General features: G+C 47.4%; 1 protein-coding gene across 5 annotated transcripts in view; it reads right to left on the bottom strand.

Annotated features, from left to right (window-relative positions):
- LOC142893914 (thyroid hormone receptor alpha-B) overlaps nt 1-26,638 on the bottom strand; it is a 111,004-nt gene that overhangs the window by 16,479 nt on the left and 67,887 nt on the right. For all 5 annotated transcript variants that reach the window (XM_076034892.1, XM_076034896.1, XM_076034893.1 and 2 more), the window contains 2 exons: nt 13,058-13,467; nt 5,018-5,079 (listed from right to left, as the gene is read on the bottom strand). In XM_076034892.1, the coding sequence (XP_075891007.1) occupies nt 5,018-5,079; nt 13,058-13,113 (118 nt within the window). In that variant the 5' untranslated portion in view covers nt 13,114-13,467. The remainder of the gene's footprint in view (nt 1-5,017; nt 5,080-13,057; nt 13,468-26,638) is intronic.

Raw genomic sequence — 26,638 nt, 5'->3', positions numbered from 1 at the left:
TGCAGCGTTTCCAGATCCTTCCTGAGGAGGAGCTGCTGTAACCCACAAGCAAGTGTGCAGGATCTTAATGAAGAGGCCTCGAACATCCCTCTCTGTGCACTTCCCCTGTGAACCACAGGATGGTCTTCAGTTCTTCCCCTCCAATGAGAGCGAGACACAGGAAATAGCAGATTTCTCTGTGAGATGCACAGCTCGGAGGAGATGGGTGTGGTAGAGCTCTCCTGTCTCAACACACTTGCGCACGCATGCGTCACTGGACACGTCTGAAACGGCTTGTGTACTTGCTCCAGCAGGTCAAAGGTCAGACTAAGGCCAGGAATTGGCAATGTCAGGTCGCTGTGCAAGCCAGCAGCTCTTGAGTTGGTCAAACTCTGAAGCCATGGGAACACAACTCTGAGTGTGTTTTTGTGTGTGTGTGTGTGTGTGTGTGTGTGTGTGTGTGTGTGTGTGTGTGTAGAAAAGCACAGAGAGGGCAGTGACTGGCAGTGTCAGTTGTGCTCTGCCTTTTGGCAGAGTTTCAGATTTTAGAGGAGAGAAAGGAGGGGGGGCAAGACAATGTTGGCAGGGCAGTGAAAGAGCGGGGGGGAGAGAGAGAGAGAGAGAAAGGAGGGGCAGAGGAGGAAAAGAGGCCGCGGGGGTAGCGAGACCATGAGTGACACTTAGAAAATGAAATTCAAATTTGAAAAAAAAAAAAACCTGACTGAGTGTGTGTGTGAGGCTGGAAAGAAAATTAAAAACACTTCAGTGAAAATATTGAAAATGCAATGAAAAATATATAATAAGGAAAAAATAAGTCTTAGCCGTTAAAATGTTACATAATGACTTTGGACCAGGAGAAAACCAAACGGTAAGGCAGTCTTGAGCGGGGAAGTGAGAGGTTTGAGGTCCAAAGGAAACACAACTGGGCAACGTGAGCAGCGATCGCAGAGGAAAAACTGTCTGCTGCAGCGTGTTGGCAGCGCACAACTTCTGCAGCCAACCTGCTGTGGCATGTGATTGTGAGCCAAGTGAAAAGGAAAAAAATCAATACCGCTGCGGCTCTCCAGCCCCTCCCCACCTTCCCCAGGCAGAACCTTTCAGACGGCCACCACAGCAGCAGCAGCAGCAGCAGCAGCAGCAGCAGCAGCAGAGGTCAAGAGGTCAGGAGGGAAGAGAGGAGGAGGGTCCACCATCCTGGATGTTACAAGATGAACACGTTCCTGCCATCACACGTCTCATGGTGAGGCGTGTGAATCTCTGAGTGTGTCTGCATATGTGTGTACTGAGCAGGTTAGGAAAAATAAAATCCCAAACCAGTTAAAAAAAAACCCTGAGTTCATATGCGTCCCACAGAAAAGAAAGTTATTCCACCAACATTCTGTTGTTTGCATTCAAAGTTGGCAGCATTGCTTCTTATTTTTTTCTTCTCGCCATTGTTCTTAATGGTGCAGGAGCTTCCTGTTTGGTCCCAGTCTGGAAGCCTGGCTGCAGCACCTGCTTCTTCTGCCCAGAGCTCTGTGGTCACTGCGGTTGCAGTGCAAACACTGCAGACTGGAGCTCGTCAAGACGGATCGGCGAGACTTCTTCCATGAGAAAGTTGAAGTGATTGTTAGATCATCTCGTGCGCAGCAGCAGCCACTGTTTGGCCATAGGTGAGAATTACTGCACCGAAAGGTGGAAGAAAGTTGCAGGTTCAATTCCCACTCTGAGCCCTTTGCGTTTGCAGTTTTCGTGTTTGTTGTCTTTCTATGTGGCCCTGCGATTCACCGGCAACTGGCCACTGCTGGGACAGGCTCCAGCACTCCCATTCACTCTGAATGCAGAATAAGCGGTGACAGAAAATGGGTGGATGGATGAGTTGCATTAGTCTGAGTGAGCCTTGAACATTTCCTATAAAAAAAATCCTCAAGTAGGTATTCTTGGGTCCAGTAATAGGGCTTCAAAAACACATTTTGTCCCCCTTGATGGAATATCATTTGTGTCAAGCACGGTTCAGTAAGAGATTCTTTCACTCACATAGAAAATAAAATCTGTGCTCACTCAAAAACTAGAGGCATGAACGGCGATCATAATTATCGGCCATTGCCACCGTGTAAACACCACCACCCCGCTCAAGACTGAGGAGGGCCTCGGCGGCCAGAACGCGTTACAAGATCCAAGCAGAGGATGTATGTGAGTGTTCCTCATCGACGGTACGTGAAGCGCTCATCGAATATAAAAACCTAATGACGTGGAAGTGCTGCAGGGCAGATAGGTTGGAGACTATTTGAGTTTCTTTTCTGTGTTGGTAGCTGCCTCTGAACATGCTTTAAAACCCTTTTTTAAAAAACAAAACAAAAGAAAAACAAAGATGCACTCCACGCACCCATTAACACACTTCTATATTATTTCCTTTGCAACACAAAGCTGGTTGGTAATTGGTTTGGTTTTTGTGTTGTGTTGCTTTTATTTATTTACTGTTCTTGTAGCACTTTGAGATTTCCTTAATGCAAAGTGCAATATAAATAAAATCTATAACTATTTATTATTATATTATAAAGTCAAGATTTCCCGACAACCCAAAGTTAGTTTTCTCAGGACAGGTGGAGTGAAAAGTCATGAGCCTTTGTGAGCTGTGCTGAAATTCTGTGACAGAAACAGCATCGTGTTACTTTGCAACTGTCCACACAGTGCTGCATTGGGTGCTATAGGGCAGTGAGTAGAAATAAATCAAGAGACTATATTGTCATTATTAGGCTAAAAATGGTCATTTTATAATATTCTGGGTTGGTGGTGTGCCGTGGGATGTTTTCAGTGCAGAAAATGTGCTGTGGCTCAAAAAAGGTTGAAAAACACTGGTATACTGTAGGTGATCAGCGAGCGTGTCAGATAGGAAGGCACGAGGGAAGTGTTAAATGTCAAATTATCCGTCCTGTAAAGCTCCAGGTTGGTGCTCCCCTCCCCCAATCTCATCCAGCATCTCTCCCCGTAACTTGGTTGTTTGAGCTCAAAGGTATTTGACGCTGTCATTCAGAAGAATGCATATGGAGGAGAAGAAGAAGAAGAAGAAGAAGAAGAAGAAGAAGAAGAAGGAGGAGAAAAAGTAGTTTTTTTTGATTTGTACAATCACACTTTGTTTACAAAAACAGGCTGAAAAGGATGCACATTTTTTTACCAACATAGATAAAAAATGATAAAAAAATAATAAATGAATAAAAAAAAATATGAATAACAATGATACAAAAATCAAACCGAAGCCAAGGAGACAAAACCCATTCAAAAAAATATGAAAAAAATATAATTAATAAAATAAATAAATAAATAGACAGAAGAAGAAGAAGAAGAAGAAGAAGGAGAAGACGAAGAAGACGAAGAAGAAGAGGAAGGCCGTTTCCTGATGACAGTTTCCTGGATTTCTTACCCCCCTCCCCCTGGGCCCACTCCCCTCCCCGCTCTCTGGAGCTGACAAACTGAAAGCGTAATGCGCACAACGCTGCCATGAATAATGTACCGCAGGCTTCAGTGCAGTCACTCAACTGCAGGCGCTCTCCTCGCCGAGACTGACAGAACAATTTTCTGTCTCTGACAGAATTCTGAAATGTATCAAACAGCGGCTAAACAAAATGCTGGAGACGACTGGCTGCGCCGCACTCCCACAACCTCCAGTCTCTGAAGAGGAGGTGTGTTTGTCTGAGTTCTGCCGGTTTGTTTCAGCTCCAAATCAAAAAAAGCCTCCCGCAACTTTGGCAGATGCCACCTCAGGTTTTCTGAAGGAATCCCAAGCTGGATACATGGCTGTTTCATCTGTTGATGTAACATCCACACATTACCGTGGAACCAGGGTCTAAATTTAGTTGATGACATCATTGTTATGCTTGTTATGTTTGTGAAGCTTTTTAAAGTGTGCAATAATAACCCAGAAATACAGAACTGGTCTGACAACATTGGCTACATGCTAATGCTCTTACGCATATTTACACTATTTTATACCTTATGACTATTTTGCAACAGAAAAAATATTTGTTTCAAATGATATTCTTGCGTTGACTAAAACAAAAAAGACCAGTCAGTTGAGAGAAACTTGAAAGTGTGTTGCCTCTGTGTAATGTTGTATGCACATAACAGACGGCAAAAAAATTGATCTTAAATGGTAATTATAGTCAAAGTTTACCCAAGAAATTTGAATTATTCCTAAAGAAAATTCAACATTTTAACACTAAATTATAAATTCTGCAACAACTCGAATCACCGTCATGTGTATCGGTCCATTTGGCTGGTGATGGTCGAGGCTGATGCATCATCAGCCTGATTTGGATAACCTGCGTGGAATTTATGCCAAGGTGGAAACGCAGGCAGTCGTGGACTGCAATGAATTTTTAAGAGGCAGGCAGGAAAATACCTGGAACATTTTACAACATTCATCTTGTTTTTTGTGTGTTAAGCCAGCAAAGCACAGCTGAGGTTAGAATGTGATGGCATGGCAGGGAAGAAAAGTGGAGAAGGAAGCTAATGCTTGCATCCATTGCATTGGACGTATAACTAAAACTTAAACTAAAAGATTAAACACTAAGACCGAGGTCATCTACTGCTGACTTTTTGCACCAAACAGTGATGAGAACCTCGCTGTCCCACCTGTGGATTTGGACCCTGAGCAAGGAAATACACTGGATGAGGAAAATAGGAGAGCAAAGAAGCAACATGTGTAAGTTGGCTAGTGTGGCCAGTCAACATGCACGTTGGTCACATGGTTCTTGTTTTCCTAGTCCTGACTGTGACATGTTAAAAAGGAAGTAAAACAATATTATAGTTCCCATAGCGCTAACAGAAGGAAGAGAGGGTGGGGGAGGGGTTGGTTCCTTTCTTGGTTCACAGAGAGAAAGTGTTTATGTTTGCAGTGTGCACAAGTCCGCTGTGCTCTTGCAGAACAATGCATGAATTAAAAAAAAAAAAAAACCCAAAACAAAACAAAAACGTCTGCCAGCGGTTGATAAAAGGAACAAATCAGCTGAAAAGTTACTCAGTACCGATGTGTGGAGAGAAGCTGGAGCCATTTACTCACCAGTCATACTCTTCACCGAACATTGGCTGTTCTTTCTCTTCCTTTTCGGGCCATTGAGCCACCTGAGGGAAAGAAAACAGATATAAAATAAGATAAAAAAAAAAGAAAAATCAATAAACAGAAACAATACTGTAACTTGATATGGATCTGTTGTGGATCACATGTGGAACCTGTTGTACCTCAGCCAGATGTTTGAGCAACAAGAGCAGTTTGGATCCAACAAAACAGCAGTGAAGTTACTCACAAGCAGCGTCAGGGATGATACTGTCCAGGTAGGAGTCAAACTTTATTACCCGCGAAAAAGTGGTTGCAACACACAATAACAAACCAGGATTTCCCATCACTAGTTTGACTGGAAGCAGGGGTGGGCTGCACCGGTCATATGAGAAACGCATTTAATATGTTTACGCAACCATATTTTAATCCCTCAGAGGGAAAAGCATTTGCACTTGATTTAATTATCGGCCAATGAATCCTTCCTGCAACCCTGACTGACACTCGCACATGCTCAGCAGACACGCATCCCTCAGCGATGAACTCACTGTTGCCAAATCCCTCATATTTAAAGCGGCGTCACGTGCGGCGTAGGACCGAGAGCCGCATCTTTCGCAGGCACCGGCGCTCTACATCTGAGGTGACGATGACATCAAGTCCGGGCTGTGCGAACGATACTTAACTAAAAACAGAACTGCAGGCAGGCGAGCTAACAAGGCACCGGGTGGAGCGAGTCCACAGAGTGCGTATGCCTGGGAAAGTGGAAAGAACAAGGGCTTGGGAAAGCAGAGCTGAGGAGAAAATCCTGCTGCATGTGTATAAGTGCAGTGGAGAGAGAGAGAGAGAGAGAGAGAGAGAGAGAGAGAGAGAGAGAGAGAGAGAGAGAAGCGTTGCTGCCTGGAAAGACCCCAAACAACATCTAATTCAATAATATTACTGTGATACTGTAACTTGCTGTTGACTTAAGGTCCAAACGACGTTGTTGAACAACACGACAGAAAAGTCGCAAGTGGTTTGTTTCTCTCCAACGCAACACGCCGGGATCCTATTTGCGGCACTGATTAAAAATCTACGCAATCAAATATTGCTACTTGCAATCTATCCGCCACGCGCACATCATGTTGAGATGCAGCCGGCCATCCGCGGCGCGGTTTGACTGACGGGTGAACACGGGCAGTCCCGTGTGATCCCGGGGGCTGACTGACGGCTCGGACTCGGACTCGGACTCGGACTCGGTGCGTTGAGGAAAAACACCTGCAGCTGTGCAGATGGGGAGCGGAGAGGAACCAGGAGAGCTCGCTGACAGGGCTCCAGCTCTCCTGCTCCTGCTCCTGCTCGTCCCCCTCCCCCTCATCGTCCTCCACCTCCTCCTCCTGCTCCTGCTCCTGCTCCTGCTCCTGCTCCTGCTCCTCCTCCTGCTCCTGCTCCTCCACCTCGTCCTCCTCCTCGTCCTCCTCCTCCTCAGGACTCCATTAGCACCGTCATTAGGAGAGGAGCCCCTGCTCTGCTCGGCTCTGCTGTGATGTGCTGCTGACTATGGGATACATGTCCCCTCTGCGATGGAGATGATTCACAGCTGCTCCTCATTTCGTGGCAGAAATGCACCATTATCCGCGACCGGGAAGCTTTCCCCTGTTTGAGTGGAAGCTCCGTGGAGAGAGACGCTTGGCTGATGCCAATGACGGTAAACATACGCCGACATCCGTGAACTGGTGTTTAGGAGCGCTCAAGGCCACTGTAAAATTCGAAAAGGATGGGTTTATAATTTGAAAGAGGAGTGGTATTGTAAAGAGTAACAATGACACTCGCTCCCTCCGAGTCTGTGTGACGACACCAAACAGCTTGAAGAGGAAACACAGATGACAGCTAGCATGGAGGGTCGCTTGTTTTCAACACCAGCAGCTCTGAGCAGTAGTCACATGACTTGCGAGAGATAGTAGTCTTGCTCACGTGCACACTCAGACGCACACTGCAATTATATCACAAACGAGACAAGTGCTCTCAGAGCCACAAGTCCAGGCTGCAGCTTTCAATACACGGTTCAAATTAAATTCGCTCGATAAAATAAACACTCATCAGTGTGATGACACTATCAACAATCTTTTGTATCCAGGGACCCCTTTGAATTCACTTTGAGGAGGGATTCCATGCAGGCCACCACTAGGGGGCAACTCTGGTGTTTTCACAAACACCTTTGCAATTTTTTTGCAACATGACACTGCATTCAAAAGTGCTGCGCAGCCTTGATGTATTTATGCGTCACCCGAGCGCTTGATGAATGTGAACTGGAGATGTAAGTTGGTATGATGAGCCCTCCTTAAAAAAAAGAAGTAGCTTGCTCTGCCAGTTGGCTTCACAATCACTTCATGCCGCTGCTAGAGGCGACAGCAATCAAATTGTCAGCTATGTGACAGCTACTCCTCCCATGCGGCTGCACGTTAGCTAAAATTAATATGAACAAAGTCGCCATTTACCTATTATTCATTCCCGAGGTAGGAACTCTCATGTTACCAGAGTTCCCCATGGTGACCTTTTGATTTTTCACATTGTTTGCTTTTGTACACACACATAAAACTAAAGCCAGGCAGCAGCGACTGATGCCAAAGTTAGGAAGAAACAACACTTTGTCAACACCTGACTAACTCCACAATCGGTTGGCTTTGATATAAGTTAGCTTGCGTCTTCAAGAAAGGAAGCTTGGGGAGTTTTTAACCTCCCTAACAACCAACAGAGAAAAATCTAAGTCAACTGGCCTTCCAAGAAGTGGAAATAAGAGACAAAAAGTGTTCTCAGTACAGCAGGAATCCCCAGTAATAATCAACTTTCCCCTCTGACGTGGTGGTCGCAACCACTCCACTAGACAAACATGCAAACAAACACGACAGAGAGAAGTTTAGACCTGCGCCGCTCGTGCGGAATCGCAGGCAGCCGGGGTTGAATTTCAGATCCAGCTGCAGAACACGTGCGCAAATGTACCGTTTTGTGCATTTAGAGAGAGTGAGCGAGCCAGCGAGAGAGAAAGAGAGAGTGAGAGAGAGAGAGAGGGAAAGAGAGAAAAAAAAGAGGACACGGTAGCTGGCCGAGTATCCCCGAGAGTGGTTGTGCGCGGTTCGCAAATCGGGACAGGAGTGCACGTACGGCGCAGGCAACGACGCAGGACGCACGTGTGATTTCCCATCCCAAATATGCACGATTCCTCACGTCTTGGCCCTGAGCAACTTGAGCCAACCCCTAAAGAAACACACACACACACACCACACACACACGGGCGCTGAACTGTCTAATTCCTGCTCCTGAAGGAGCCGCAGCCCCTCTGGAGAGCCACGGAAGACGAAGAGAAGACAGAGGAGGAGGAGGAGGAAACTTACAGCGCTGACCTGAGGAAGCAGTGGGGATGTAAAATATGCATGGCGGAGCAGCTGCCGATATGCCGCTGCTGTGTAGCGTTCGCATGTGTGTGAGCTCGGGTCTGCGACGACTCTCGCAGCCTGATGTCTCTGGCAGTTGTGCTATCTTTAGCCTCCCGACACGCTCAAATACATTTGCCTTCTTCCCGTTCAGGACAGGAGACCCCGCTGCACTGCACTGGTTGGCCTGGATCAGCCAGTCCTGATTGGAGGACTGCCAATATCTCCACCTGAGACTGCCACCGAGTCACTTGCCCGCCCAGTCAGTCAAAACAAGCACGTTACAGAGACAGAGAGAGAGGGGGGAAGAAAAATCAAGTCATGTTAATTGTTTAACAGTTGTTTTCCCGATCCAATATTGCTTTAAGAGAGGAGGGCAACTCATCCACACTGTGACTGAATAATGTCAAGAAGCACAATAGCTAAATAAAAAAACTCAAACACAAATGCACAAAAGAAAAAAGTTAAATGGAGCTCAAATTAAAATGTTTTGGGTTCTGTCACTGCCTGTATTTCCTTTTATTCCCTATAAAAAAACAGTTGAACCTTTATTTTGATGAGACTCCACCGTCTTTACCTTCGTAGCTCTGAGAAGTAAAACAGGCTGCGTCTTTACATCAATCCTAGCGTCACATCCTTTCATGACTGGAGCTTCATGAGGCAAAGTGGGAACCTCTGAGACTCGGAGCACAGAAACATGCAGGACGCCACCCTACGCCGACACTGAATGAGGCTCCTTGTCCTCGCGTGTGGACAACAACGGCCCATTATTGAGGCGACTGGCCTCCAGCTGGGTCTGTGTTATCACTTACATCCAGCGCTAATGGACAACACGTTCCTTCCAGCTTCCCACCACTGTCTAAATTACACATGGTGCTGGACTGAGGAGAGATCTAGAAACTGAGAAAATCAAGGCGTCTGATTCCCAACACACACAAGCACTGAACCACAATAATGAACACAGAAATACATGAAACACAATTATATATATATGTATATAATATGAATCCCTGATAAAAAACTGCATTTGGTCTTTGTTTATTTTGTATTCTTGTCAGTTTTTTTGCAAAATATTTGCCAAATTCAAGGGATTATTTGCCATTTTTTGTTGTTCAATAATTTACATTTTCCAATAAAATCAGAATGACATAGTTCAATAACTGATGAATTGCACAACAGTTATCACGATGCACTGGAGAAGCTCAATCAGTCACTATACCAGATTTTCAAACAACCTATCAAGCCACTTGCAATGTGTTCACTGTGACAGCGAGCCGTCAGAAGAGTCTCATTCTCATCCTCCCTGAGGGTGTTGGGATGTATATCAAATACACTCCAGTGAAGAATTTAGACAGGCGAGAGCCGCTTTCATTCTCGACACTCTGAACTGGTTGTTGCTTGATGTTTGTTTATGGCTCTTCGGGCTGAGATTGTTGCAGGAGAACAAGGACACTGACAGTTGAGTTGTGTTGCTCTGTGACTATAACAAGTGCAGCGCTGAGGGAACGAGAGAAGACGCAAAGACCAAACTCACAATCCGGTTATTACGCTCATGTCTTAACTGAGATGGCAGGAATATGAAGGTTAAACAACAACAACAACAGATTTCCTCCATGATATCACAATGCAATGCTGTATACATTCAATTCAAAGTCATACAAGCTAAACAAAAGCAGTCCCTCATCTGATGGGAGCTCTGCTATGTGGGAGGAGTCCAGGTCTCCAACTGATGAAGCCATGATGCAACAAGTGATAAAATCTATATCAAGAGTTCAATTACCAATGCAGACATGCAGTGGATGTATTTCCAGGGCGGGGAGGAGTCGAGTGTTGTCAACTGGGGAAACACTGCACTGCACGGCAGCAGCGTGGAAACAGAGGGCAGTGGGCGGAAGGAAAGGAAGACTTTAATTTAGCAGAAGCCAACAAGAGTAAAAACCGTAAACACGGAGGAACCACCCACAGATCAAACTACCTGGCACCAGCGGGCCGGTGTGCAAAAATAAAAGAATAATAATATAGAGAGAACCCGTCCTCTAGTCCAGCCTGATGTGCCACTCTGCCTCAGAGCCGAGAGCCACAACATCACTTCAAAGAGCTGGAAACATCACGCAGACAGCCGGCCATGGGGAGGGCCGAGTGCCGGGGGGCGGAGACTTCACACGATCAGGCATCATGGAGAACGCAGAGCTGAGATCAACCCGAGAAGCCTGAAGACCCACGAGTCCTCCTCATCCTCCTCCTCATCATCTTCCTCCCCTCCCCTTCCTCCTTCTCCTCATCATCTTCCTCCTTCACCTCCTGCTGCTCCACTTCGGGCTTCTATTGATCCAGTGAGTGCAAAGAGCCTCCAACCAGCACCAAGTGCAGGTGTTGCAACTCGACTCGGGATTTGCTGAATGCTTGAACAGGAGCCTCGTGTCCATGACCGCACCAACTGTGCCCCCCTCCCATCATCCCCCCCCCCCCACCACCACCACCCTCGACAGCAGTGGCAGAGCCGTTAATCTCCTGACAGGTGTCCACGCCGACCCAGGAATCTGGACGCTCTTAACGCCGGCTTGTAATACGGTGCACACACTACGTGAGACGCTCTCCTTGCAGCATCGCATTGGGTATAACACAGAATTGCGACACGCCTCGAATTAGCCAAAAAATATCTCCTCCCCCCTCCGCCTGTGGCGAACCAACACAGAGCCTCAGCCCAACACTCTGACTGCTGAGGTGACACCGAGAGTCTGCTGCTGCCTTTGCGTGCTTCTCGTCTCCTCTTACCCGCTCATCTGAGACTAATAAATCCCGCGTGGTCTCACAAACAGATAGCAGATAGCCCCCCCCCCCCTCCCCGCACACCCTCCCCCCAAAGCAACTGGGCCGGAGAGACTTCAAGTCGAAAAATCTGACAGCTCCATCTTTCGTCCAGCCTGCTGCATTTCAGAAAGTCTGAATGTGGTGGGACCAATCAACTGGCTTTGAGGAGGAGGCAGAGGTACAATTTAGTTAAGTGAATAACTAAACTGTGCAGCAGCAGTGACACGAGCGACATTGCTTGATTAATTTTTTTGATGATTTAATCTAACTGATTTGGTTGACTTCATGCAAGAAGGCTTGAAGATCTTCTGACTTGACCTTCAAGACTATGAAGATTTAGTTCAGCACTGAACTATACTTGTTTTTCCAAGTTTGAGTCAACAAGCCTCCTTTGGGTGGCGCTCTGTTGTGATTAAAGAAAGAAAGCGGCCGCTGGCTGCACTCCTGATGGAGACATCTGATTGGCCCATTTATAATGCGACAGACAGAATGCTGATCCAAATTTTGCTGCTTTTTTTTTTCCATTTTTCTTCCACCTATGCAGTGTATTTGTTTGCCATAAGAAATAGGGAATCAAAAAAAACCTGGATGTAGCAGCACATGACCTTATAAGGTCATGTTGAACCACTTCTATTGACGGTCCAATGATAAATAACGTCAGCAACAGCCACAGTGCATCACAGTTTCTGGCTGGGCCGCGGCACTTTCTGTCATGCTTGTTTCAGAAACAAGCATGACAGACTGTCAACTTTTCATCAAAGCACAGCTCAGCCTTATGAACTCCTCTGACTTTACATTTCCCCCCTCAGGCTAAACAGAGGCGGTAGGTGTTCACAACACACCTCCGCTCCCAGCCGCACCTTTCCCCCCCCCTCTCCTTCTTTTCAAGTATAGAACAAAATGTTCCTGAAAAAGACTGGCCCCACCCCGTCCTTAAAGTGAAGCGGAGTGTATTTGACTGATAACGTTGCCCGAGGCCTCCTCCACGCCAGGAAAGAGGCTCCATCCCACTAATGCTATGTTTTCATTAATAAGAAGCGGCTGAAAAGGGTCCCGTTTGTTGTTTGTTGTTGCTCAGACTGGATGTGCTCATCAATCATGGATAAGGGGAGGGCAACCGCAGTCGGATTCAGCTTTAGTTTAGATTCCGGGTGGGGGGGAGGGAGAGAGAGATTATAAATAGTAGTCGCACCGCCATCGGTGTCTGAGCCTGATAACCCTGACCCCAGAATTAGACGGGAGTTCACGTGGGGCTGCGCTGAGAGAGAGAGAGAGAGAGAGAGTCGGTCCGCCAACGCCAACCAGCTGCACAGCGTCGGGACTGCTGGAGAGCAGCGAGATCCCATCATATTTAGAGAATTCACCAGGGCGCTTCATGTATCATGGTGCAGTTCAAAGAAGCTGCAAACCAAACACTGAAAAGATGTTATCGTTCTCAGCTGCAGGAGCAGAAGAAGAACGGAGCTGCTTGATCTGCTCGTGTTTGAGAGGTTTTTTACAATTATACTTAAATAGCTGTGATTGAGGTTTGATTCCACATTCTTTTTGAAAAGTGACGTGGACTGCCGTTGTTAATAAGTCAGCGGTGTTTTTAGTTGCCTTTCGAAAAATAACGAGGCCGCTTCATCCTGTTTCTGTACCAGACACATCCCGCAGCAGCAGACCTGCTCCAGGTCACTGGAGCTCGGACAGACCAGAGACTGCAGTGCGCTGCCAGTCAGCGCGGACAGACACCTCTGACTGGAATTGAGACGTATCACAGGAAAGCAGAGAGGCAGCGTTCATGCAATCTGGTGAGTTTGAGCGGTAAATCGCAGCGAGGACTCACCCTTTCTCTTCTCCCTCTGATGGGCTAGGGTCCTGCTCCTTGGGAACGTCTTCCATTCACCTTAATTCCATCCAGCAGCCAATCATGAGAGACTGAGGCAAGCCCCACCCTCGGATGCACACTTGTCATTCGCCGCTTGGGAGGGGCCGGTCAGTGGAACACGACAGGGTCCCGTCCCTGGGGGGCCTTCCTTTGACAGAGAAGCTGAAGGACGGCTCTGGCGGGGAGGCAGCGGGGGAGGAGGAGTAGGGGGGGGGGGGGGGGGGCCTCACCCCCTGTGAGGTTGTGGCGGTGCGGCTCGCTGAGGATGCGCAGACAACGGTGGGCGGTCCCAGGGTCCAGGGGGGGGAGGGGCGGGGCTGGAGGTGGAGCTGAGTCTCAGGGGTTGAGAGGGAGGAGCGAGGTCACACCTGGGGGCGGGAGAGAGAACACACACAGTTGCATCACAACCTGTTTTAATGGCGACGCCTGAATTAAAACCCACATTCTAGTACAGTGGCTTAACAGTTAGCCCTCTGTTTACAGCCTCCTGCGAAAACACTGAAGAGGAGGAGGAGGAGGAGGAGGAGGAGGAGGAGGAGGTGGTGATCCTAGAAGTAAGGAGAGACACCAACACATGGCTGGGGCTGCTGTTGCATGTGGCATTTGTGACATCACAAAGGGCTCAAAGTTTGTTTTTTTTGGCACACATTATCTGGTCGGTGAAAAATGCAAAATAAACACCAGAGGAACTTTCCTCATTTCCAGGCAGTTCATTGACAGATCGCTTCCAAACTGGTGAATTGCCAAATAAATTAAAGACAACACGGACATTTAGTTATGGCTCCACCTGTGGTTCTCTCCAGCTGAATGAGTCGAGGATGAATGAAAGTGAAGAACTACTGAGGCCACGGGCCAGACAGACAAAAAACCCCGGCACTGGGAAGCGGTAATGAGGTTTTTACGAGCGTGCAAATGAGAAAATAATCAGCAGATATATTGCCGCTGCAGCTCCGACTGTTGCTATCGTGACAGCCGACATTATGACTTTCTTGTCCACACCCAATAAATGTCGACGTTGCTTTTATTCATTTAAGAATCCCAGCGCAACCCGAACCCATGGCCCGTGCCAGGTGCCCGCTGCCTCGCCACTCGTGGCGGACGCCGATTTGACGTCACATGAGACGCATTAAAGCAATCAGATGGAGCGAAGAGTTCCGCACGGGTCACATGCAGAGTTAAGCTGCGATGTCGCGGCTCAGGTGGTGGGTGCGGGGTCGGGTGAGGTGAGCGGGTGGAGTGATCGCCGGGGGTCAAAGTGTCACTTTCAGCTGCGACTCCGTTCCTGCACGCAGGGGTTAAGTAGTGTTAAGATGAGCGGCGCGAATGTGCACGAGCTCTTAGAGGGTCTTGATCCATTGGCTCCGCCTCCTCCCTCCTCCGCTGACCAAGGAGGCCTTTGCTCTTTCCAGACGGCTTATCCCCGGCTCCGTGCCTTTATAATCCGGAGCAGCGGCAATGGCGGCCATGAGAATGTCCTCCGACGCCACTGATATGATTATTGCTTTTAGTGCTAATAAGCAGATTACTGGCAGCGCTAAAAACAAACTCCCTTCGCAGGCAAATCAGCCCGCGCATGTCGAGGTGCTGTGGTGGGCGTGCGGTTACAAGCAGTGGCAAACAATTGAGTCTGCATCTACATTAGGTGATGGTTTTTCTAGTGCGGGTGGAGATGCTGATGGCGGTGTGCTCACTGTGTATGAAAAATGTACTATTTTATAGTTACACATTTATAAAATACAAATGCACATCTGAATATATTGCTTGAATATATAATGGTAGCCCTCAACTTTGCGACCTTTGTGCTTTAAATTATTAAATCTAAATGTGGAAAATTGAAATGGAAAGATTTCAATAACGCGCCCTCACGGTGGTGTCAAGCCGTCATGCTGCTCATGAATAGCAAATAAGTTTCATTGCAATTTAAAGGCCTCACTGGTGTTCAGCGCTCACTCCAGCACAGCAGGGTGAACAGTCTATGGCCTTCTGTAAAACACTTGGTTCTAGTTCCTGTTGAAAATTATGCTTTGTTTACATCACATAGTGGTAAAAATGTGCGTTTAGGCTACTAGCGGTGTGAGTTAATTGTGAGGATATCAACGTATGTCGTGTTTTGCTTGAAAAAATTGTTTGTGCATATCAGGTCTGAAAATGTTTTGCCTCTTAATGGAATGGAACTTATAAAGGCTCTCTGCGCGTCAAGAGTGAGTGCAAAGCAAGAAATGCAACAATTTCTACGGCAAGCTAAATAGCGCTGCCACCTTCAAAGGGGTGACAAGCTGTCATGCTTCTCATGGATGGCAAACAGCTTCTATTTGTGAGTCATCAAGTGTCATGGTGTGAACTGAAAACGGGCCAAGGTTGTGGAGGCTGAACTAGCATCAATTACCTGCGCAGCACACCCACATTAATAGTTATCGTCTGTAACAAACCACTTTATCAGCAAGTCTGCCAAGCCGTGACAGTTAAATCAACAAATTATTCGGAGTCAATAAATGCTACGTTCCTCAAGTGCACATTTAAAGCACACACACACACACACACACACACACACACACACACACACACACACACACACACACACACACACACACACACACTCTTGATCAGGGAGACGCTATCAGAAGCAACTGCATGATGTGGGAAATGCTAATGGCTAACAGCAGGACGGTCTCCGGCTACATTAGCAAAGCGGCTCCTCGACAGTCATATCGGCTGTGGCTAAAATATTGCTAAAATGGTGCTAGCCTCGCGCCACAAGCAGTCACCCATTGTTAGCGGCTACCGATGTGATCAGCTGGGTTTAGCAACAGAATACGGGCGTTTGGAAATAGCAGAAAAAGTGCACTCGCTTCTCGTTGCAAAAACATATTAAAGTGCTGCTTCTGTGCAATTTTTGCTTGAAAGCTTCAGTCTTTTCGAAAGAGGCTGACACGGTTTTATGGACATATTTGTGGAGGCAGCGTCTAAACTCTCAGCCTCGGCCGGGGTGATTCCCCTGGGGAGCAGTTTGCTGACCACCGAGGGGCGGCGTTGGTCAGAGAAGCTGGCTTCTGTAGTCGTGTCACGGCCGTCTATAGACTGAATGTTGACATGTTTAAACAAGCAAGGCTAGTGCCAGTTATTTTTACAGCATTTGACTCTAAATAGGGCCACACAAGTAAAAAGGTAGTCCTTTTAATACGCATCAGGGTGCATGGAAAATTCTGACTTCTCCTGATAAAGCTCCTGCTGTTGAATCCTGGCTTTGTTGAATTTTGATGTTCCAAATCATTGTTATTTTCTGATAGAGATAAAAACACATTTACCTGAGATTGTATCTGAAGAATGTGCAAACCCAACCACAGAGACGAGCTCGCATAGCTGGAACCACGGTCAACATGTCACTTTTGACCCATTAGATGTGCTAATAACATGCATTCAGCCATAATGAGATTACACATGAAAGCAATAATCCAATCATCGTCACATGATGTATGTTGATTAAATGAAAACATATTGATGTTATTAGGTTGGGAAGAAATCCTCTCATAAAGCTTTAAACGCTACCAGAAGTAACATTAAATCCAAACAGCAGCTTATTGAATCCACTTGAGCGACAGACTGGTGGACGGTCCACTTCTACAACGTCTCTCCACTTCCCATGAGTCCGTGGCCAAACTTGGAAACATTGTTGATATTTGAGATGTCCTTCTCTCTTCATGGAGCTAGTGGCAAAATAAATGTTGAGTACCTTCTTCCTGCTCTTCATTCCAGTCACAAACGGCCGTGGGTTTCCTCGCTCATGCCCAAAAGCGAAAGGAACCGTTCCACGTGCCACACTGTGCCAATTAAGACGTTCGCAAGCAAAGCAAAACAAGCACCGGCAGAAACATAACCCTCATTTGACGGAGATAAAATAAATCCGCTCTCGGTCGCAGTGCCGCTGCTCCCACTTGGTATGTTGTTCTCATAACTGCGGCGTCTCAGTCAAAGTTTGGAGAAAAAGCAAATAAAAGCGTATTCATCAGCCTGAAACACGTAGTTTCCCGGAGCAACAAGAGATTAGGACAGAAAGCGAGATTTCGATAATAAGAACAGGGCTCAGCGATGTGGAAAGCTGAGGTGAATGTCATGAATACAGAGCAAAAATAATAACTTGAACTGGGTCACAGCTGGAATAAAGGAAAAATAAAGCAGCTTGTCAGGGCTGCTGGACAACAAAAAGAAGGTGATGGACAAGAGTACTAAGAGCTGACTGACGCAGTTTTTTAAATACCAGTCTGTTTAACTGGGAGAGCGTCTCCGCATACGGCTGGTTTGGCAGATTGTAAGCTGCCATTCATGGTCAGCAAGCAACGCAATGTTAATATCAAACTCAAATTAGAGTCATGTCAGTCAACAAATGTGATCCATCCACATCCAACATGTACTAGGGTGACCTTGAGAGCACTGCCATCACTCTCAAAATCAATTTATTTTTGATAAAATTAGCTGCACAGCCAAAAGGCAAATGTGGGACGCGGGGCTAAGATCTTCAAACAAGAGCGGAAATGGTTGTCGAACTTTTATACGAGTTGCTTAACAAATAAAAAAATTTAAAAAATTAAAAAATAAATAAAAAACGTCCAAGTGAATTTCATTCAATTCTCAATTCCAATTCCAGGTTTATTGTGCAAGTCCATATTTACAGTTCCAACTCCAAATACATAACGGATCCCACTAAAAGCAACATTATTACGGACTATTTCTACAACATATTTCTGTAGATAGGATGTACTTTCATAGAAAAGCAAGAAAAAAATTAAATTAACCACAAAAAAAATAAAACTACCACATTTCTAATTGGTCCCAAACAAAACACAGAGTGAAGAGGAAAAACGGAACTCATGGCTGACTTACGCTTACGAATGGTGACTCTCCAGTGTTTTTCTCTGGGCATTAAAATAAGGAAAGAAAAAAAGGTGCGTCTCCAGCAGCAAAATTCAAGCCACACCGGAATCCAACTGCTGTGTCTGACGGTTTCTCCCTGGAGAACGAGCTCAGTGGCAGAGACGGAGACAATTAGAGGCGGTAATTAGGTAAAGCACCCTTTGACTCTAGTATACATGTCAACAGAGTGCCCGTGACATTTGAAGAGCACCAATTCAGCATTTCTGACGCAAAACACAACATGTGAAAATGCGGCGGTGCACATTCCGGCCTTTGCATTGGAGGACGCATTAAGGTTGGTTGACTTGGAGCGTGTGACATTTTCTGGAAGAGCGGAATCACTCCAAGATGTGATTTCTCACATTTCAGCACCAGGACACATCCTGTGTAGCACGCCTACACACACGTGCGCACGCACGCGCACGCACACACACACACACACACACACACACACACACACACACACACACACACTTGAAAAACACACTTCTGATCACTAGGCTCGGTTACATGCACCTTGATTTCCTACTGAGACAGCCTTCAAATTTTAATTGGGCGCGCAAAAAGCCCACACTTTGCTTCCCTCAAGCAAGATTCACCTTTAATTGCGCTCTGAAACGCCAGCTTTCAAACGCTTCAAAAGGACGACTAGTGAATGTACGCCGATGCCTGGAGAAGCCCAGAATTCATTAAACATGACCTGCTCTTCTTCTTCTGTTCCAAGCCACAGAAAGATGTTGTGTTCTCCGAAAAGAGAGTTGAAGTATATATATATATATATATATATATATATATATATATATATATATATATATATGTATATATATATATATATATATATATATATATATATATATACATATACATATGTACACATAAACTAAACAGGCCAGTGGGAAGTGCAGCAATGCATCAGGAAGAAACAGTTTCTTTTCAGGGATGTTCAGTTTTGAATGTGAGGGATTGACTAGAAGGACGATCACAGACTTCTGTGATGTTACGATAGTGACGTGTCAACACAACTGCTTTTAATGACTTTCATTGGTGATAAAACAAAATGTCAACATAAGAAGCACCTGCCACATCCTCTATATATGTATGTATATGTATATCTATACATTCCAGGGTAGCAGGTGGCGCTATGCACCGAGTAGTTCTGTGCCATGACAAGAATGAAAGTCCTGCACCCCTTGTTGCAACATCGCAGGTTGCATTCAGAGGCATGCTGGAAATTTCCACATGTGCCAGACAGAACAGAGGCTTCTTCAACCAGGAGCTGGTGCAGTTTGACCAAGTAGAAGAAGTTCAGCTCGGATTTAACGCTGCTGAAGCCCATTACATGCTGCCGCAATGGCAACATAGCAAAGGCGCAACTAAAGACTACGCACATGCAACCAAAATAAGGCGTTAATCCCACCCTCCATGCATTCGTCCATCCGTCCATCCATCTATCCATCCATCCATCCACCCACTCACTTCTACCCCTTCTGCTGGAGTAGACTTGAGCCTGTGCCAGCAGTCTTGGGGTGAAGGTGGAGTTACGCTCTGGACAAGTCGCCAGTTCATTGCAGGACCACAAAGAGACGAATGAAACTCAATCCGGCTGCCTTCAAGACTGAAGCGATGTGCTCTAAACATGCGGTGCTGCTGTTTCTAAGCCCTCATTTTCATGCCGGTCCGTGCGAGTCCGGCGAGCCACAATAGAACCGGTGTTGTATATTTCCCCGTTAGCGCTGGGATAGCGTGAACCCGTCGGTGGGTGAGATAGGAGCGAGCAGTGCTGTGCTCGCCTGCGACGGGCAAAGTTCAGCAGTCCCGCAGGGCCCTGGAGGAGGAACCTTGACAGAATTCACACTATGACAGCAGACGCAGAGGGTCAGGGCTCCCGACTCCCGGCCGTGGCCCGCACAATTAGCGGTTAAGTAATGGAACGGGGGCAAGGCCGAGTTGTTGATGTGGTGCACGTAGCCCCGATGATGGAAGTAGCAGAGGCAGGAGGTGGGGGAGGGAGGGTTGGGGGGTGGGGGGGTGGGGGGGTGGGGTAGTGGGGGAGTGGCTGTTAGCACGGCGGGGTCACAAAGTAGTCGAAAGCAGAGGGATCATGTTTCTCCAGCGGCTCCCTGGCCGGGGTAATTACTGTCAGGGGATTATTAATGGGTGCTAATAGGTCACAGCCAAGTGACTCAACGCTATCTCTCCACTGCCATTTTCTCCGGGACGCCATGCTGGCCGGCCTGCTTCCAGCGTGCACAAACACAGACGTCTGCAAACGCAAATATGTTAATGGTCAACGTTGCACGTCTGTACACAACATCTCCCATGTTGCCGTCTGGAACAGGGCAAAATTCCAAAACTGTGTGGAAAGTAGTGCAGCTGGCCAAAAAAAAAAAAAAAAAAAATTGACTGACCTAAAATGACAGCAGGCTGCGTTCAATGTATTTAAAAATGCAGAAAAAAATAAATAAACTTGTCATTTTTCTTTGAGTACATCAAACGGAATTGTTTACTCAATGATTTTTCTTTTCAGATTCTGTTCTTGGTACCAAAGACCATAAAAAACACAAGACATAACAAAATGTTACTCCAGAAGAAAGAAGAAAACCAGGAGAGAAAAACCTGGAGCAGAATCTCTGGTTTGGAAAAAAACCCTCTGACATTACATTTCTGAGTGACTTTCTGCAGCATTAATCACGTCGTGGTTCATCTGTCACACGCAAGCGGTTATTCCCTCAGTGCCATATTGACTTCAGTGCAATATTCTGTTGTCTGTGCAATAAGCCTGTGTATTTTCACCCTGTCGTTCATGTTTATATACGGGGTTGTTTTCACGTTTTCTGTTTGGCCTTTGCTGTTTGTTTTTGTTGTTTTTGGCTGTCCTGGCTGTTTTTTTTGCACGTTAATCGTCTTTTAATTGCACTGGACTTGTTGAGCTGCTGCCTCCATCTGGTTGCACTTGTGCTACGTCAATTGAGAGATTCTGACTGTCGATGGAGAGGGACAGACACTTTCATTGCTCATCACTGGTTATCTCCACTCACTGCAATGTGAAACTAGACTGTCACGTTTGGAAACACGCTGCCACTGTGATCATGATAAATTTCAGGCACTGGTATATTTCTGGTGTGTGTGTGTGTGTGTGAATGTGTTTAGATGTGTGCCCAGATTTGGCAGCCAAGCAAAGGAAAACCGTGGACAAACTCGGTTACTGCCGCCACTTTCCAAAGACTCTCCGGCTTCTGAAAACGACGGCGATCGCGAGGGCGATAAGGTTCATGAAAGAGATTCCCTGAGACAGACGCACCTCAGGTGTAGACTGATTAAGATCGTGCCCGCGCTGCACCGCGCTGCAGCGCAGTGTTTGAGGCTGGATTGTGACCTCGCAGATAAATGGTTCAGACGTCTTTGTTGGGGCTTTACAATCCAAACGGCGGATCTCACCCAACGACAAGGCAGAGGCAGCGGGAGACAGAGATGCTGAGGCCATAACAGGTTGTTCCCACACGACGTCACACGGCTCAGATGGAGCACAGGTTGCCGAGGATCTGTGTCATACAGAAAAATGCAGATGTTTTGCGTAGTTTACGGTTGCTCCTATCGCTCTAACCGAGAGGTCCAAAGGTTGTTGTTCACAAAGGTGAGAAGTGTCACAGAAAAATGCTGTAAAAAGTGTGTTTCAACCCCGCGTCTCCTGTCGGTGGGAGTGGAGTCTGCCAATGTCCGAGTCTCCAGCGACCACTTCATCAGAGGGACGTTAGCTAGCTAGCTAACTGGGTTTCTGACATCTTGAAACGAGATCCAAATCCGTACAGCACGGACTCCACTTTACACTCTACTCTCCATTTCTCCTTCCTGCCCTCCATCTGAATTCGCACCACCCCATCACGCATGATCACAACCACGTTACTGAAACCCAGCTAAACTGTTTCACATCCCTTTAAAACCTCAGTTTGCCCCCAGCAGACAGTCTGAATGACGTCCGCGCTCAAGTCTGTCACTGAGAAGAAGAAGAAGTCCAGAGAGGAGGCAGACGCGGGAGAAGAGCGGGATGGCACAGCTGGCTGCGCCTGGCACTGGCAGGAAGTTAAAGACATCAATCTGAAGAAGCTGTCAGAAAATCCACCGCCTGCTTCGTCTCTCACAATGTTGCCCCTTCTCTTCTCCGCGCGTCGCCATCTCACTGCTGCACAAACGTCAACGCCAATAACGCGCACCCGCAACGAGCTGACGCAACAAACAAAAAGTCTCTTTTGTCTTGGTTCAATATTATTTACGGATTGAAGAAATAGAGAAATGTGCCAAAATACTATTTTAACGTTACGTGAGACGTTTCACAGCCTTGAGAAAGTAAAAGAAATAATGGATGAAAATGGGAAAATGATGCAAGTTTAAGACAATATTTTGTCTTAAACCCCATATTATTTATTGCTCATATTATATTTACACGGAAGGGCAAGAAAGTCAAACAACACACACAAAAATAAAAATCTAAAAACCCCTCAAAGACGTGAAGCAGGGCAACACAGCGGTCCAGTGTTCAGCACTGCTGCCTCACGGAAGGAAGGTTGCCGGTTCGATCCCCAGCCCTGGGGTCCGGAGTCTGCATGTTCTCCCTGTGTCTTCTGGGTTCTCTACAGGTTCTCTACAGGTTCTCCAGCTTCCTCCCACAGTACAAACGAAGAAATGCACGTGAAGCTAACTGGAAACTCTTAATCGGTGCGAGAGCAAATGGTTGTATTACTTTCTATGCGATGGCAACAGGCAGGGTTTGACCTCACCTTCACCTGAAGACAGCAGGAACAGAACCCAGCAGGCGGAAAAAAAAAAGTTTATTGGCGATGGTCGGTGTGCTTACGTGCACTAGTGTGTTACGGCACAGTGGTTGAAAAACACTGACTCAGACGATGCTCTCTTATCAGGCCAGGATGTTCCATATAGTTCAGTTCTGTCGCTGAGGACCATGGACGCTCGCAGCGATAAAGAACACTCAAAGTCTATAGACGGCCTGGGGGCTGAGGGTGAGGGCGGGTCGCACTCACGGACGTACAGTCAACAGAGGTGCACTTCTATCACCAGGAGTGAAATGAGGCCATGTATACTTTCAGCGGAGCGGCGTGGGCGGAGGAGACGATGGCGGAGCCGACGAGCGTTGGCTCGGCGGCAGCGCGAGCGAAGGACAAAGTTGAAGTTGCATCTATAAATAACGTCCTCACGCTCGCTTTTAATCTGGGAGCAAAACACGGAGCGTAAAGAGAGAAAACAATGTGCTCTTTCTACCCCTCCCCCCCGCCCCCACCCCCGCCCCCTCCTCCTCCACCGCCACCCCCACCCCTCCTTCCCAGACTCCTTTGGCGAGGACGGGTCGAGCTCCTGCCAAAAATGTGACTGCATTTGGAAAACAAATCCAGTTCGCCTCTCTTCTCGTTTTCTCTTTCTCTCCTTTGGCACTCGGCCGTGTGTTTTTCCCTTAAGGTCGGCCCCACTCCTGTTAATCATCTCCAAAGACTCTCTTTTAGCGCAGATCTGTGGATCACAGTCCAGTGTGTGTTTCTTTCTTTCTTTCCCTGGTTTAGTCCTGGAAGACTCCCACCAACACCACAGTCTGATGTGGCCGCTGCTGTGCTCTCTCCTTGTGCGTGTGTGGGTGTGTGTGTGTGTGTGAGAGTGAGAGAGAGAGTGAGAGAGAGAGAAAGAGCGAATGTGTGAGCCCAATTGTTTCCCGGGGACATTGACTTCCCCGTGCTTGTCCATTTCCTCACAACTAGTTGAGAAGCTTATGCACGTCAACACAGAGCCATGGAAATATTTAATGGCTCAACACGTTGTTCAGTTAGAGGGGTGTCATGAGCCTGAACATTCATCAACATCAGCTGTAGATTTCAGGTGACCCCCCCCCCCACTCCCCCAAACATGAAGGTGCAGCACGTGTGCTCAGTAGCCCGGCTCCTTATGTGGTGAGCCTGGTATGTTGGCCGGCGTGATTAGCTAATGTGATGTGACTGCCAGCTGTTTGTTATTTTGCAGAATGCCAACGAAGACTTTGCTGGTTTTGCGGCCTCAGAAAGCGGAAGTGGAAAACACTCGGCGAACAGAGCCGCCGCTGCCACTCGTCAGACTCCATTCCGAATGCAGATTTTCTCTTCATCTGTTCCACGGAGGACATCTTAATTGTGTCTGCCTGCGACGTCGTACTTGGGCGTGTTCTCCATTTGCATATATTTAGCACGGCACAATAAAATATGTAGTTATTTCCACTCAGCTCTGGTCAGTTCCAGGAATATTCTCAATTTTTAATCTGTGCAGGGAGAGAAAAGCATCAGCCTCCTTTTAAAAGTATGTGTCTACGCTTGTGCGTGTGCTATAATTAGACAGGCCAGCCAACCAGGGAATTCCAGATCCGTGCGTGTGAGCCGGAGCGCACGTGTGCGCATGTGTGTGTGTGTGTGTGCGCGCACGCGTGTGTGTGAGTATAAATTGCTCTCACCGTAGTGTGTGTATAAATGTTTACTTGAGTGTGTAACCAAAAATCTGGCAGTGGTCACACAGCAGACAGGAGGAAAAGCTCTGTGTGTGTGTGTGTGTGTGTGTTTGGTCCATTTGTGCCAACTCGCTGGGCGGTCACTGTGCTCTGGGTCTCCTCACGGCTCCCCCCCTCCATCCCTATGAGGGACCCACACAGGTGTTGTTGCCATGGAAACGGCCCAGGTAGCTGTGGCTCGGCACAGGCAGGCAGGCACAGCCAGGAGCCGCTTCTTGGAAGTAACACAAAAGTGTGCTGCCACCAGCTGGAGCTGAGACGGCCACTGTGTCTCAATGAAATAGCAGGAACTTAGCTTGAATCAGTTAAAATGAGCCCTTTTATCACTGTATTGTGGATTTAAAGCTGCAAACCTTTCAGACACGGATTCATTGAATTAACACAGATTCAAAAGGAAATTGTGAGTCCGGTGAGGAGGGCGAACCCTTGGCCACTACATCAATCAGCACACTGTGGGCAAAACCCCCTGTTGTTGTTTTTTTTTTTTAACCTTTGAGCCGACCTTTATGATTTCCTGCTGTTTGCACCGTGATGAAAACGGGGCGTCGAGCTCGGCCATCTGCTGCAGGTACGACTTCCTGTCGAGGCCCGGCCCAGCCGCCGTCTGCTAATTGTTCCCCCGCTGACACGTGCAACGCCACACCTGAGGGCATTCTGAGCACGTCTGAGACACGGCTCATCTCAGTCAGACACATCAGGTCATGTGACACATATGTGGATATATGAGGGGGTTGTGGGGGAGGGGAGAGTTGATGTTTTTCTGGCTCTGCAGAGAGCAAGTGCAGTAAACAGCATGTGTCTCACAGACGCTGGATGTCACTGTGACGACAAGAACCGTCTTCACCCGCAGCTCACAAGTGGGAGGTGAGTCGCTGCTAGAGCCACAGCTCACGCGATCAGACGGACGCATCTGACTGGTCCGGGTCAAAAGCAACAGACAACAGATTCATCCAATCACCTTCTGTGTTTTAGCTAAAGGGGGCCTCCAAGACAACATTTTCACGGGGGAGGAAAGCGCCAGTGAGAAATGTGAAATAAAGCAAAAACACATGAAGGAAACTTTCCAATTAGTGCTCTTAGCTTGTTGTGAGAATTCACCCCCCAGAATCAGCACTGCCGAATGAAGGAGGAGAAAACCGGGAGCTTTTAGTTGTGAGTAATGTTGCATCCGACAGATATGACACACTGGGAAATTGGGATGAACTTTATATGCACCCAGACTGTGACACTGAAACTCAATGTGAATGCCAAAAAACGACATATAAGCGCGCGCACACACACACACACTCGCACACGCACTCGCACTGCCATGCACACACACATTCCATATCCCCTTTGTCTGCACCCTGCAGCCCTTCCATTCATCTCCACATCTCTGTCACCTCTGTAATGAGCTATAAAACACACACACACACACACACACACACACACACACACACACACACACACACACACACACACACACACACACAGTAACAAAGCAGCCGTACAGTTATTCCTTACATGAAACCCCCAAACCCAGGGGTGTAATGAAGCAGAGGAGGCCCTGTGGCCCCACAAGGCCCCCGAGCCATAACTGCTCCCTCACCGTCACCCACCCTCCCTCGCCCCCTCCCTCCCACCCTCCTGCCTACATACAGCAGAGCCCATGAAAAAGGAGAAGGTGGCAGAAGAGGAGGAGGAGGAGGAGGAGGTCTGGCAGGCCACAAAACGTGGGCGCAAAAAAAGGGGGAAGGTGATTTTCTTGGCAGAGTTTTCTGGTCGGGGGTACGGAGGGCCCTGGGGCGTCGGGACCACTCCTGCGCCTGTGTGGTCCCGGTTCTGACTCGTGGCCAACAACGGTGTCACACACGACACACAATCAACAAGGTGACACTGGAACCAGGTGTGTTTCCCATCAGCCGAGGCTGGTGGCGTGGTGGTCCGGTTTCATTAGGAGGAAAAATCAGAGTTCATCTTTAGAATCTGCTGCCAGATTGGGTCAGGACCCAAATAGGATACACGGTACCGCTCGTGGACTTTTACCTAGTACGCCTGACCATCAAGCCAGCACGGACTCACTTCACTGGACTGAGAGACAATGATGGCTAACGCAA

The sequence above is a fragment of the Nelusetta ayraudi genome, unplaced genomic scaffold (genome assembly GCF_046127955.1).
Source record: "Nelusetta ayraudi isolate G7.1 ecotype Tasmania unplaced genomic scaffold, CSIRO-AGI_Nayr_v1 ptg000042l, whole genome shotgun sequence".
Taxonomy (NCBI): Eukaryota; Metazoa; Chordata; class Actinopteri; order Tetraodontiformes; family Monacanthidae; genus Nelusetta; species Nelusetta ayraudi.
The sequence above is the reverse complement of the archived record's forward strand: the minus strand, read 5'-3'. Positions and strand labels throughout refer to the sequence as shown.